At 37.7% G+C, this 14,372-nt stretch overlaps 1 protein-coding gene across 2 annotated transcripts in view; it reads left to right on the top strand.

Annotated features, from left to right (window-relative positions):
* Nucleotides 1–14,372, top strand: part of KIF16B (kinesin family member 16B) — a 399,273-nt gene that overhangs the window by 359,775 nt on the left and 25,126 nt on the right. For both annotated transcript variants that reach the window (XM_019516257.1, XM_019516256.1), the window contains one exon: nt 6,992–7,075. In XM_019516257.1, coding sequence (XP_019371802.1) covers nt 6,992–7,075 — 84 coding nt within the window. The remainder of the gene's footprint in view (nt 1–6,991; nt 7,076–14,372) is intronic.

The following is a 14,372-nucleotide window of genomic DNA, read 5'->3' as shown; positions in this document are numbered from 1 at the left end:
AAACCCACGTTGGTTACCCCTTTGCATCACATTAGCCAGCAGGCTCCCACAGATGTGTTCCTTGATAATTTTTTCAAGGATTTTCCCAGGGAGGCTGACTGGTCTATAGTTCCCCAGATCCTCCTTCCTCCCCTTCTTTGGACAGCCCTGTTTTAGACAAAGCAGGACGAGGGGCGGAGAAGCATAGAGCATTCAAAAGGAGAAAAAGTAGAGGTATTTTGGTAGTGTAAAGGAGGACATGCTGTAAGAGGCAGATAATGGTGGAGAAAAGATACTGGAAATGAAAAAGGTTAATAGAGACACTGAAACTGAAACAAAGGAAGACTGTATGACTGATATACAAGATGGGGATTTTGGGAGGTCGGGGTTCTGTTACTACTTCTTCCCCCTCTATTTCATACAGACCCAGGTTTTAATGTGTGCTTTAATTTGGGCTCTGTCTTGTCTTGGGTGTACAACTTGAGGCCCCATATCAACATTAAGATGTCCTGAATAACGGTAACTTCAAATGAAATTGTGACTATCAGGTTGTGACTGCTTAACACCTCTGCCTAACAAGTGGGGGACACAGAATTGGTGCACTAAAATTTAGTGAATACTCTAAAATGTTGTCCTTAGCTTCTCTCCTCCCTCTGAAGGCTATGCTTGCCTAACAAATAGATAAAAAGCACTATCTGATCATCAGATTGAAGATGATATAAGCACCGTATGATTTTAATTTAGGAAAAGATGGACTGAATCAGAAAAAGTTCACTCGTTCCCATCTGTAAAAATGTCACTTCAACTGTGCGGTTTTTTGAATACATACACTGAAAAATTTGTTTCAGTTTCTATTATCTTTTATAGATTAAATGGAATTCATCCAGTTTGTATGTGTTCAAGTAACTTAACATCTGGGACTTGTGTTCATCTTTTCCTTGCAAACTTCTGTAAAGGGAAAATGGATTTCTGCTATTCCTTATGTTTTACTTTTTTTCTCTTAAAAGGGATTAATGTAGAGAAGTAGAGAATAGTAAATATAAGGTGTAGATGTTTTATTCTCAAATAAATTACTGGTGAAATCTTCCAAAATAAAGAGAAGCTGCTTTTTCTTTCTGGTTGTGAAATTCCTAAAAATTCAGTGCAAGTTCCTATTTAAAAACATGGCTTTTGTCCAGTTCCTTTAGACTCTGGGAGTCTTAGTACATCTTGAGAAGACAAGGCTTAAGTTACTTTGTTTAAACTTCAAAAACTAAAACTAGGACAAATTTTTCTTTCATTACTGCGTAGGAAATCAAGTCAGGTGCAGCCTTGCCAGCTGCAGAACCACCTCACTTTCTTCTCTGCAATTCTTCTTATCTCTGGCAAAGAAATTGGATACAAAGATCAAAACTGAGACACACCCTTTGAATGCTGAATTCAGAGCTGTAAATGCAACCTGACAGTTAAAGAAAGCTGACTTTAATTTAATAGTTAGTATTTTCTTAATTTCTTTTTTTTCTACACATAAGTATCAAAAGATTAGAGTACAGAGAGAACTTGAGGTGAAAGACCAGAGATGACTGTCTCTCTCTTTCTTGTCTTCCTCTCTCTCTTTCTCCCCCTCTTCTTCCTCCCCACCACCCACCTTGCTGCCCCTGTCTTTCTCGCATCCTGGGGTTTTTTATTATTTTAAAGCTGTACTCTGGGCACTAAAACATAGACTTTGCCCTCAGGTATAATGTGATATTTCAAATCTTGTGACTGTTCTGCTAGGTATAGGAAAATGACACATTTTTTATGTTTTGACACCATAACTTTGATCAGTTTCACAGTTCAGAAGTGATACATCCACATGAGAGTTTTGTCAAATGAACACTTTTGTCCCATTTTCAGTGGGAATGCAGTGGTGGTGGCACTTCAGCCAGAAGTGCGGGGAGGAGAGTGAACTAGGGATTTGCTAGTCTACTCTGCCATCTCTGGTGCTGTGCTTTGTACCCAACCCTGGTCTCCAGCACATTCACCTGAGACCAGAGTTTGGAGACAGTTGAGCTTGCCAGAAGATTTGGGGGAAAAGGTGAAGGTGGAGGTTTCCATTATGAGATTTGGGAAGTATGCTCACCCTAATGATATTTTACTTTGGTATACTAGATTTGCAAATGATGACCTGCAAAGTACTTGGCAAGGCTTTTTCTTTAGTAATAATCTAAACACCACGGTTCTGCAGCTTACTGATGAAAACAGAAGTAAACTGCTATGATCCACAAAAGCAAAACAATGAGCAAGCTTAGCTCCTTAGCTACTGCTACTCAGTTACTTATTACAAGGAAAGAACATTTTTATTTTCATTCTGCCTTTCGAAAACAAGGTGCATATCTTATTCTGGAGCATGTTATATGTGAGAAAATATAGTAGTATAGTTGTACTGAGTGGTCTTAAGACTGTAGTATAAATGAGACAATACTATGAGAATATTTTAATATATTCATAGCTTGCTAAAATAATAATCCCTATTACATACAAAGCACCTTCCATTTAAGGATTTAGCACTTTATGAACATTACCTTCTAAACAGATAAGTTGGGGTTTTTTTGTGTTGCTGTGTAACACATTTTTCTGTGCCTCAGCTTCTTCATCTGTAAAAAGATTTGTTCCATAGCAACACAAGAAATCTATAGCAGGAATAAAAACACTGTTATCATAGTATTGCAAAGGTATTACAACTAAGTTGCAAATACTGTTTACTTCTTTATATATCTCTCATTTCATAGCAACTGTTAGTAGATATGGAAAACATTGCTAAACTTTTTGCCAGGAACATGCTAAAACACATTAATAAATCCCTTTTATGCAGTCTTCTATCTATTTCCTTAGATTATTTAAAAACACCATTTTTTTTTTGCAGTTGAGCCAGAAAAAGCTCTGAGTATTTTAGCACTGTGTGTATGTATAACAAAATTTGTGTCAGAGCGATAATATCATTAAGCATAGTAAAGAAATGATTCTGCAGTCAAAATAAAAATTAGAAATCTTGCACACCACATGCAGAAGCTTCCCAGGAAATCATTCTAACTCGCTGTTTCTGTCAAACGGGAATATGCCTGTTAATTTCCCCTGACAGAAAACACATCACCTCATCAGCAGCCCAAGGAAATGACAAAACATCCAAACTGTAGAAGAGTAACTGCCAACTGCTTTTTAGCAGTACTGCACCAAGGGGATAAAAGCCATGTTTGAACAAATCTAGACCAGCAGAAAAGAAGAAATTTTGCATCACTATCTTTAATGCAGTATCATTTAACATTTTTGGTGAGAAAAGCTCCTTCTGTTTTTTCAAGGTGTGGCTCCCTTTAGGCGTTTATACAAGTGATCTGGGAATGTGTGGGGGGTGGCACTTCAATTAGAGCAGCTCCAAGAGATGCTCTAATTAAAGCTCCTGGAGTGTCTCATGTATCAGCATCCCCATGCTTCAGAACGGCAACGGGGGTACTTTATCTAAAGCTTGTTGAACAAGCTTTAGATAAAGTGCCTCCACTGCCATTTTGAAGTGCGGAGACACTGATATACAAGACTCTGGAGGCTGCTGGAGCGCAGTAATTACCACGCTCCGGTAGACTCGATTAATCATAATTACAGTGCGTCGGAGCAGCCTCACAGCTCGTGTATAGGTGCCCTCAGTTGGATAAGAGGCTACCTGAAAAGTGAGTTGACTTAAAAGAATCGTTTTTACAGCTGGAGTTTCTTTGTATCTGGTTGCTTATGTAATTATTTTACGCTTGTTTCTGCTGAAGCAGAGATTTGTGTGCAAAATCTAGCACCTACAGATATCTTGTGCATTTGGGTGTATGAACAAATGAATTCGGTGGAGGTGCATATAAATGTTGAACATGTTAATCTCTGGTAAATGTCATGCAATTTGAAGTTATTTTACAGTTTCTTAAAGTCTTGCTAGATTACAACTTTGCCATTCACTGATTATTAAAATATTTGCTACTAATGGTAGGCTTAAATACCAATGACATTTTACAGCTTTTTGGTTTCTGAGGCATTTCAGGTGAACTGTCCAGCTATTGAATTCATTTTTTTTAATTTTTTCAGAACCTTGTGGACATATCAAAAGTTGCATCAAAATAGAAATTGCTTTTAAAAAAGTGGCAAAATGTTATTATTGGAGTATTATTTTCATGTTGCAGGGCTTTTTAGGTTCAAGTCCCAATTATTATAGGATGGGAACCAATAAACTAATAATTCGTAACCCGGGTGCCTTGAGATCCTTTTGAGGAGGGGTGTCACATAGTGTTAACACTGCTAAGGTGTGCAAATGTGATTTGCAAGGTAAACCCAGAGATTTCAAATAGGAATTCATAGCGTTAAAAACTTTCAGACCTGTTGTCATCTCTGAGTTCTGTGCAGCAGAAGAATTGCTCTATTATTTTCTGTAGTCAAAAAACAAGTGAAAAGTAAGAGCTGGCATGCAGTGAGTCTAAAAATGTTGCGAACCACTCAGACATTTGATGTTTGTAAGAGGGTGCCATTAAATATAGGAGATACACGAAGGATTTTTCCCCAGAAAAAGGCAAAAGAATTCTCCCGTTTATACAAACGTTTTCATGGTTTACTGGCAGCTGTAATGGGACAGTTGTCAGTAATATAAAAATGTTGTAAGCTGCAACAGAACTAATATACACACACATATGGAAAACTGAATACATATTGTGTGTGTGTGTAGGATAGTGCTCAAAAGGCAGGAATCCTATCCTTTACCTTTTAAAAAGGAACAATTCTGAAACGTAGTGAAATACTAAGAACGTGCACACACATACACATGTGTACACACACCCTCCCCAGAAAAATGGGTATGTGTTTTCCTCACCATTGTATATAGTGGTTACATAATACAAGCCTACATAATAAAGCTGCTTTAAAGGTCTTGAAGGGAAGTGACTATTAGCATCAATATTTTTGCATGAATGAAGAAGAAAAAATGAGTGATACAGTATATCCGAAGGACTTTGTTAGGTATATGCTGCGTTTATCCTGTTAGCATGAGAAAACAGGCAGAAAATGGTGTGGGAAACTCAGGGAAATCTCAGAGGGAAAATTGATGTTCTGGAGAGGAACTGACCTCCCTCCTGCCTGCCCACTTGATATCACTCTTTTGAATGTATCTCTGTAAGATACCCATGTTAAGATTTAACAAGTGAATAGGGTTCAATACTGGTGCTAAAGAATACTACAGAAGAAGGTTGACATTCAAAGCTAGAAACAAAACTCATAATTCAATATATAGGATGCTTCTGTTATGTTGAATTGTAAATTCCTTATGCCCGAACACAGGATATCAGATGGGGCTAGATGATGAATACAAGGCTGGTCTGCAGGCCAGATCTGGGACACAGACCAACTTTTCACGCTGGAGCCAGCATGCAGGGCCAGTCCAGCATGGCATCTCATTCAGTTCATGCCAGAAACCAGGTGCATGCAGCTCCTCTGGGGCTCATGCGTGGAGCCACATGGGGCACACACGCCATGATGTGCCCATGCTGGACCACCCCACACGCTGGATCCTATGCATGGGCCTGATCTGTGAGCCCTGAGCTGGTCTGGTTGGGATGCCACATGCAGCGTGCCCTGGATTGACCCCCAGTACCACATGCAGCCCATGCCAGCCCCAATGTGCACCCCCAATGTGTCTGTGGGGCCAACCTGGACTGGCTCTGGAGCCAGCACACAGGGATGGTCTGGCATAGGCATGGCATACAGTTCCTGGGGTCAGTTTGAAACCCACAGGTGAGATCCAGCTCACGGCCATATCTTTTGACAGCCCCTGCCCTACCTAGCATAATACATATTCATGCTAGGTAACAATTTATTTTGTTCTCTTCACATCTTTGTGCAACAAGAGTTATTTTTAAAGGGAGATTCTATCCAGATAAATGACTAAAACAGTGTGGCTGTAGGGTTACATTTTTTGTGTCTCAGCATTTTCTCTGTTCAATAGGTCTAGTTCTAAAATAATATTTTAACTGCCATCCCAGCAAACTGAGCCTGTACTCTGGGAGTGAACTTGCTTTCTTTGGCATCACTATCAAGAATTATTGAGCCAGCCAAATTACACTTTCGTTGACACTAGTGCAGGCTCATCATTTTCTGTGGGTTTGCACAGGTACAGCATTTGTTAACAACTTAACTTGACTAGCACTTGTTAACAATTCAATTTGAAGATGCACAAGAAGGAATAGAGTCCTGTTGACTCTCTTGGTTGCACTGACTTCTTCAGGTCCAACAGGATTAGAAAGAAGTGAAATTAAAGAGGTTTAGTTCTGAATATCTATGTGGAATGTGTCTGTTGCATAAGTAAGGGACATATTTATATAGCGATATTTAGTAATTTTACTACCAACTCTTTTAGTAGTTTTCAATAGGCCTTTACTATATACATGTGGCTTCTGGATAGAGACTCTGATGTTAGCAATATGTGATCCCAGGCATTACAGTTACTCAGTGAAATGCCTGAATTGGTGTTATGTTTTGCTAATGGTAACTTTTAGTAACTAGGCTTCCATTGGCCAAACCTCAGCATAGTTGTATGAAAAAGCATGACTTCAGTAAAGACTGTCAGATCCAGTGACCAAAACAACAGAGATCAAAGACAAGTCTGAACAAATGGCCACATAGCTGAGGTAAAGCTGACTGTGATTTTAACAGACCAGATCTGAACTTCAATATTATACAAAACACCTGAGCAAAACACTTATATACTACCTGTACCCAGTGTAATATGCAAGTTCACTTTGCAAGCTTTTGATTTTATGTTGGTGAATAGTGACATTCTAACTACAATATCAGTCATGACAATGCACCTATTGTCTTAGTATTGCTCCAGATTGTATTAATATCACTAGAAATGAATAATGTACAGTAGCTTGTGAATATTTGTATTTCCCCCCTAATCACTTTATGCTTTAAAAAGAATTTTCTCTTTTAAATTTGTCATCTACAGTATCAATTCAATCTTTTATGTCTATTCCAGCTTGCTACCTTAGAATTCCCCCCAAAGAAACTCTTTGGAAACAAAGATGACCGAGTGATTGCAGAACGACGGAGTCACTTGGAGGTAACAGTACCTTTTTAAAAACTTTTGAAAGCATATTTAAGTAGAGTTCTGTCTGCTTGACCAATGGGAACCATTTCCATATGGTAGAAGCTAAACAGTCTACTTGTGTGAAATTACTTATTGCTTCATTTAACACAGGAGATGGCAGCAGTAGATTGCAGAGTAATGAAACATGCCTATAAAAAAACCCCCAACCTTCTTCTCTTAAAAAAACCTGCATCTTTGGAGTTGATCATAGGAGATACATTTATTTAAGCGGGAAGATATGGATGAGATATGTGTTCATTGTAGACAGATGGTCTGAATTTTAGGGTGAGGCTGTAAAGAAGCTTCCTCCTTTAAACTCAATTCATTAACTGAAGGCTTACGATATTTCATCATAATTAATCCATCAGAATATCTGGAGATGAGGCAAGCAGTTTTTAGGCATCATTAAACTTTATTTGTAATCTGAGTTTCTGAATGTACTTTATTCATAGTTTTAGAAATAAGTTTGATTATAGCTGTATCAGTGGTTGCTAATGACGGTTTTCGTATTGATTTGTTGCACTGTGCATACAGTACAATTCCAACAGCCAGCCTCTTCTAGCAGTCCTACCAGGCAGCTCCACAGTCTATATTTCATTATTAACTCATTAGTTACCAGGTTTCTTTGTGGTGCTGAGGAAAAGAAAATGGTGCAATTGGTACTTAAATATGCATTAATAGGTATCACTTTTCAATCCTGATAGTGGGGTTGTCAGTGGGGTTATTCGTTAGATCTTTTTCATTAATATCAAATTAAACTCAGTTTGGAAAAAAAGAAAAAATTGCATCCTATTCTGTACTATTTGCTTTATATTTTTCCTACATCCTGCAGCATTTTTCTATAGACCACAAACAAATGCATCTTCCCATTGAATTTAGGAAGACCCTATATGCGATTATAAAATTTAATGTTTTCTGTTTCATGTTCTTCTAGAAGAGGATTAAATACTTTTCATGTTAAATCTGTGGTTGCATTCCAGTCTCAGTACAAAAATCAATTTCCATATTCTTATGTCACAACAGAAATGTAATCCTTTAATCTTTCAGAGCCTTCATTGATTTTATTAACTGATTTTATTGTAATGTTTATACCTGCACATGTACATGTTCTAACTGCTGCATCATGGTGTTTTCATCATAGTCCTATAGTATTTATACATGCATGCATCTTTATGTGTGTATGCATTTATACTCACTTCAGTTAAGTTATAAAAAGCTTATTACCTGTATATTGTGCAGCCATTACAGTAATGTCTGGACACAATTTGCATAAATACATGCTAGAAGTACACAGTCTCATATCACTCAGTAACCCCCTATAAAGAGAGACCTCAAACTCAGAGCAACTAAGGAGTTCAGTGGCCAGAGAGAAATAATCTATGGAGGCCAGTTTCAACCAGTTACCAGCACCTTGTCAGGAAGAACCAGGCTAAAGAAATTCCTGGTATTGTTCCATAAAAGTGGGCTAACTTCTGGACCACCAGTGACACTATATTTCATTCATTATTAAGTTGTTTGCTAGATTTTTCTATGACTTTCAATGACTTTTCACAAATCTCAGCACATTAAACAGTTTCTGAAAGCAAACGGGAAATCCGCAAAACATGATGATGTAACATTCTATGAGCCACCTACTTCGTCTAAAACTTTGGCTGCTACATTATGTACCAATTGACATTTTCTTGTGGCCTTCAAGGCTAATCCCAGATAGAGTGCATTTCAGTAGCCTAATTTAAAGATGATAAATGGCTTGGATAGTCTTGGCAAGGGTTACTATTTCTTGGCCATCTGAACATAAGACTAGGCATTTCTGACAGGGGAACTGAATGAGAATAAAGACTGGAGAGCACAGTGCCTTGATAATCAACAGACACATGACAATCATCTGCTTCCATTTTTCCATATTGAGCTAGCTTTCATCCATATGCATACATCTTTCTGAATCTACAGAGAGCAAAGTACCAGCTCTCTGTAGATCCAGCTCTCTGTAGATACCTAAATTCAGTGGGAGGAGAAAAAAACTAAAATGGAGCTGATAGTTTTCAGCATATTGATGAGATTGCATTCCATTGTTTTTCAAAATCGCCAATTGAGGCTGCAGGGCTGGTGTTTTCCCGCTAGCATACATTGTTACAAATGTCCACAGGCTCATGTCATTTCACCTGAATAACTGGGAGTTAATATAAGCTTTTTAGAAGGATCATAGACTGTTTCCCAACAAAACCAAAATTTATATTCAGATCAAATACCCCTCCTGTTTATTGGATAGGAAGATTAGTAAGAGAGTGATGTAACCATGGATGTGTACTATTGTCACAATGTTGCATGAACTTGAATTTTGCACGGTCACTAGCTGAACTGCAGCATTTTTCTCTGGTGGATGAAAATCAAGGCTGATTGCTGTTCTTATTCATTACTCAGATGGTTTAGTTCCAGTAGTATTGTAATCTTGCAGAGACTGTCACTGTTTCCTGGCCTATTTCCATCAAGGACAGGATAGTAAGACTCTAGTGATTAATCAGATTCAATTAGTATCCTGTCTCCAGTGAGCAGCAACAGCTTCTTTCCAAAAGAACACAAGTTTTAGAGGGTATTTTTAGGTTATTCTTACATTTTTTGACTAAATTGATGACAAAAATCTAAATATCTTAGTTCGCTGCTGTCCAACAAATCATTGTGTTATGTCTTAATTAAGCTATCATGTCCAGCGAAGGTCATCCATTTGCCGACAAGAATTGTTTTCTTGAATCAACAATCAACAACTGTTTGCAAGAGTTAAGCTTACCTTTGTTCCAAAACAGTGAAACTTCTCAAAGTGGAAACTGTCTTAGGAGTAGAATTTTTTCCACTGGGCAATTTCAAAATGAATTAAAGGTACAACTTTAATTATGCTGTAGTATAAGCTGTTCATTCATTAAACACTTAGTTTAATTGGCTCACCTTGGAAGGCTGTGGTCAAGGAAATTTTCCTCCTGCTTGATGATAGCAGCATTTGCCAAAACCATCCTTTTGCAAGAACATGAGGTTGTTTTTCAACTGTTTAATTTGTATGTGTTTCTGCTGTTACTGACTACTACCAGGCAGAGCAGAACTTTTGAAAAGAGCTGAAGACCATTTTGCTTTTATTTTGCCAGAACCTGGATCTTTGAAAACTTAATATAAAACTCCTTCATTTGGGATTGGGTAAGAGCATAAAGGCCCAGCACATTCTCTTGTAACTGAAAAGGCTCCAGATACCTCTCCTCCCCCCCCGCCAAATTAAGGTTCTTGTGATTGTGTATAAATGTGGTCAGTATGTAAATAACTTGAAGTTACATATTTATCCAGAAAAGTATTTGAAAAGTACAGAATTTTTGCAGGCATTTATTGGTAGGATAATTAAGGCCTGGATATGTAACAACCTCCCTAGCCACTGGTGTTGGGGAAGGGGGAGAATAGACACAGGATATTTAGCACTGCACTGATGTAATGTTCTAGAATCTGGGGTATCCTGGGCAAGAACAATTGTAAAGTACACCGATATAAGTTAAACCAGTGTAGGTTTTCTGCGTTTGCAGCCACCCTGGGGAAGCTCTTTGTTCAATGTAAGTAACCAGTGTATATAGTATACCTGTTCTTCTGGTGGCAAGTCCCTGTATGAGTGCCAGCTGCAGCACCTACTTTGGTAACTGCTCATCTGTCTGCTCCAAATCCCAGTGTACCTTACACTTATTTACATAAGTTCACAAAACTGACATAAATTTCAGCAGTGTTTAAAATATCATAGGTCCAGGGATATAAATAAAGGGAAGCTCTGAGTAACTTACTGGTATAATTTGGAGAGTGTGTTTTGGAATCGTTAATATGCTGTATAATTGTAACATAAGGGTTTTGACATTTACTTTGCTAATATAAAATGCAGAACTTCTCAAATAGCCTCCACCACTCACTTGGCTATATTGAATTACTATTACTTAAGCTTCCACAGAGAATTACCTTTACTCCCAAAGACCTGGAGCTCCTAATTGTATTTAAAATTACCTACGGTAGACTTAAATTCTTGATTTTAACAGTAAATGCTCTATTTGCTGTCTATTAATTCAGTGTTTCATCAGAGACCTGTTGCAGGGTAAAACTCTAAATTAATTGTTCAGCAGTTTAAAGACAGTAATTTCACTTTCAAGCCAACCTTGCTTGATTAAATCTGCCTTAACTGAACCAGCCAAGAATTCTGTTGATTAAAGTTAATGAATAGAAGTTAGCATACATTTATCCTTTCACGTAATTAGGCATCTGAAAGTAAAGTTATACTCTCCTGTTTTTTTTATAAAACTACAAATGATGTTATATACTCTTCTTCTTTAAAGAAAACTTAAAGAATCTCCAATGTTTGAGCAAAACTTTTTTCAATATATTTAGCTGTTACTAGTAGAATCCAGTTGCTTAATTACTTAGGTAGTTTAAATTTACTCTGGTTATCAAAGTTCCCTGAATTCCCAAATATTCCTGCCCCCACATGTCTCTGTTCCCTAGATGCCAAATTCCCCTAATTTTTTTTTCTTGTCTTAGAAATGCAGTTTCTCTAATGCACTTTACAAGGAGAATTTAGTATCCTCATTCCATTGAGCAAACAGGAAAACTTGAAGAAGTGAGTAACCTATATCACATAGAGTGCATCTACACATGTGATTTACTGTGGACTTGACTAATTAGCTCTGCAGTGAAGCATCACCATCTACATATGTGCTGGTGTTAGGGTGCAGTAAATGAATTACCTCCATCATAAGATAGTCCTGTCAAGGTCTATGTTACTGTCAGGGACAGTACTATCTTACGGCGGAGTCGTTTACTGGGAAGAAATACATGTGGACAGTAACCAGGACCATAGCATTTTGAGTCGGGGTGGAGCAAACCCAGGCTGGCAGCAGGCTTGAGGGGGATCAGCCACACAGCTCCACAATTTTGGCACTCTTGTGCTCCAGCCAGCCCCCTTCCTGCCCAACACCACCACCTGGAGCCCAGGGCTGATGCCTGAGCCTGCTGCCAGTGCCGGGCTGCTCTGCCGCGGCTCAAACTGCTGACTCCAGTGCAAATCGCATTGGAATTTAGTAGCTCATGTGGATTCATCCATAGATAATTAATAAGAATCACATACGTTTCTTGAACAATTTGACTCAACTTCACAAAAGCTTGTGTTCTCTGTAGATCTTATTTTGTTAGTCTATAAGGTGCATATCTATCCTAACTTCTTATTTGGACTCCCTGTCCAAAATCTTGCTTACTACATCAGGCTACCTGCTCTACTTCTGCTGTGACCCAGGTACTCATTGACCATGATGATTATTGTAGCAGCATTCCAACCATCTGTTAATAATTGTCTTCTGCTATTCTCTCTTTTTGGGATCCTTTTCCCTGTTCTAATTGCTCCAGTATTCAGTTCTGTTTATCCAGAGCAAAATAAAGCTAGAAAAATATCCGATCAGTGGAGTGTCCACAGGCAGCACTTCAGCCAGCAGGAATCTGTTTGCTTCCTCTACAAAGAGATAAGGAAATAAGTGAGTGCCAAAAATGTTCCAGTGTACCAAAGCAGGTCCCTTTAAGCTCTGAAAGAGTATAGGCTTCCATCTTTCTTCAGTTATTTTTTTTCACCTTTATTATTTTGTGAACCTTTTCAGAAAATAGACGTTGAGACTCAGTTTACTTAAAATTAATAATACAGTTGTTCTTAACCTTCTAACTTCTTGGTGCAGGCTGATGGGTTTTCTATGGAAGGCAGTAACTACCTAATTAAATTATGCCTGCAATATTCTTTGAAGGCCACAGAAATTATCAGATTTACTCAAAACGACTGAGCAGTCATATTGCCAGCTTGAAGCAGTCAAAAATCAGTCCCCCAAAATATAATTAAAAAGAGCTGCTGAGAGTGCTGTCTTCTGTTTTTGATTCTTTACAGTTTTTGTATGCAGCCATGAGGTCAGGCACTTCAATCTTATTTATAGAGGAAAGCTGAAGTTCTGATGTAAGTTGCATGACTTCAAGAAAAAAACCATCCAACATTGAGACCTGTGGAAAATATAATTGACAACTGTAGAATATCCAAGCAGATTTATTTATTCTTAAAAAAATAAATCTAAGGTAAAACTGCATCTCTTTGTTCCTGTATCTCTTATTCTGCTCTAATCAACAATGAAGTAGTTCATGCTGACATTTAAATGTCATCATTAGGTTTTAGAGTCAATGCCCCAATCGTATAAATAAGGACATCTGAGTTAACTCTAAGCCATTGTCTGAAGAGGTTTGCAATGGAGTCTTTTCACACCCAGTGAACATTTTGACATTTTCTTTGCAATTATGAGAACTGCAAAATCTTAAAATGAAATGTTAGATCCTGTAGCATCTGAGCTTGTGATGAAGGCTGCCCTGATCCATTAGATTGGCTACTGATTCACGGCTTTCCCGCCCCTAGTCTGCTTGCTAATTGAGCCAACCTAATTCACATTATTTACAGGTAAATACAGAGAAATATTTTAATATTAAACAAAGCAAATAAACTTGTTAATCAAAGTGAAGTGTGATAAATAAAAATTGCCTTTTTCTGTTTGATTTTCATGTCACTGAAGGCAGTTACAAAGAGCTGTCAAAACTGCTGATTAAAAGTCAGTTGAACATGATTATTAAAAGAAAATTGTTAGATTTTCAGTGATGAGCTTGCGGCACCTTTCCAGTATAAGAGCTTCTTAAGAAAAACTTTAAAGCTAGCTTCCTTGTTAAATTATTTCTTCCAGTTTGAATGTAACATGGAAGCATGTGATAGCGTGGAAGTAACTATTTCTCTTAGAAGCAGCTGTACCAGGCGGACTTTTAAAGATTTCTAAATTTATTCTGAACCCTGATCCGTTCTCATGAAACCATAACCATTGTTGTTCTCATGGGGTAACTTGTTACCCCACCTGCATAAACAAAATGGAACCCGTGACAACAGTACAAATGTACCAAAAACTATTTATCAAATATACAGATTGTTCAAAAGAGTATTTATGATGATTTGAGCCCAGAATATTATTTAACTAGAACTATGAACAAAATTTAAATTTGTTTTAGAGTTTCAAAACATGAATGAACAATTTGCTAAGTCTGCAGTTCACACTCTTTTCAAACTAACAATTACTTCCAAGAATGTTTCCTAACTGTTTTAACTAAATATTGCATTCCTCACAAAGCAGCAGTAATGTACTGTGGTGCAAACAAATTGCTTACTATCTTTGCATCATTTCTGGATTTTGCAGTCATC

Source organism: Gavialis gangeticus, unplaced genomic scaffold (assembly GCF_001723915.1).
Source record: "Gavialis gangeticus isolate Ggan-Ray unplaced genomic scaffold, GavGan_comp1, whole genome shotgun sequence".
NCBI classification, from domain to species: domain Eukaryota; kingdom Metazoa; phylum Chordata; order Crocodylia; family Gavialidae; genus Gavialis; species Gavialis gangeticus.
The sequence above is the reverse complement of the archived record's forward strand: the minus strand, read 5'-3'. Positions and strand labels throughout refer to the sequence as shown.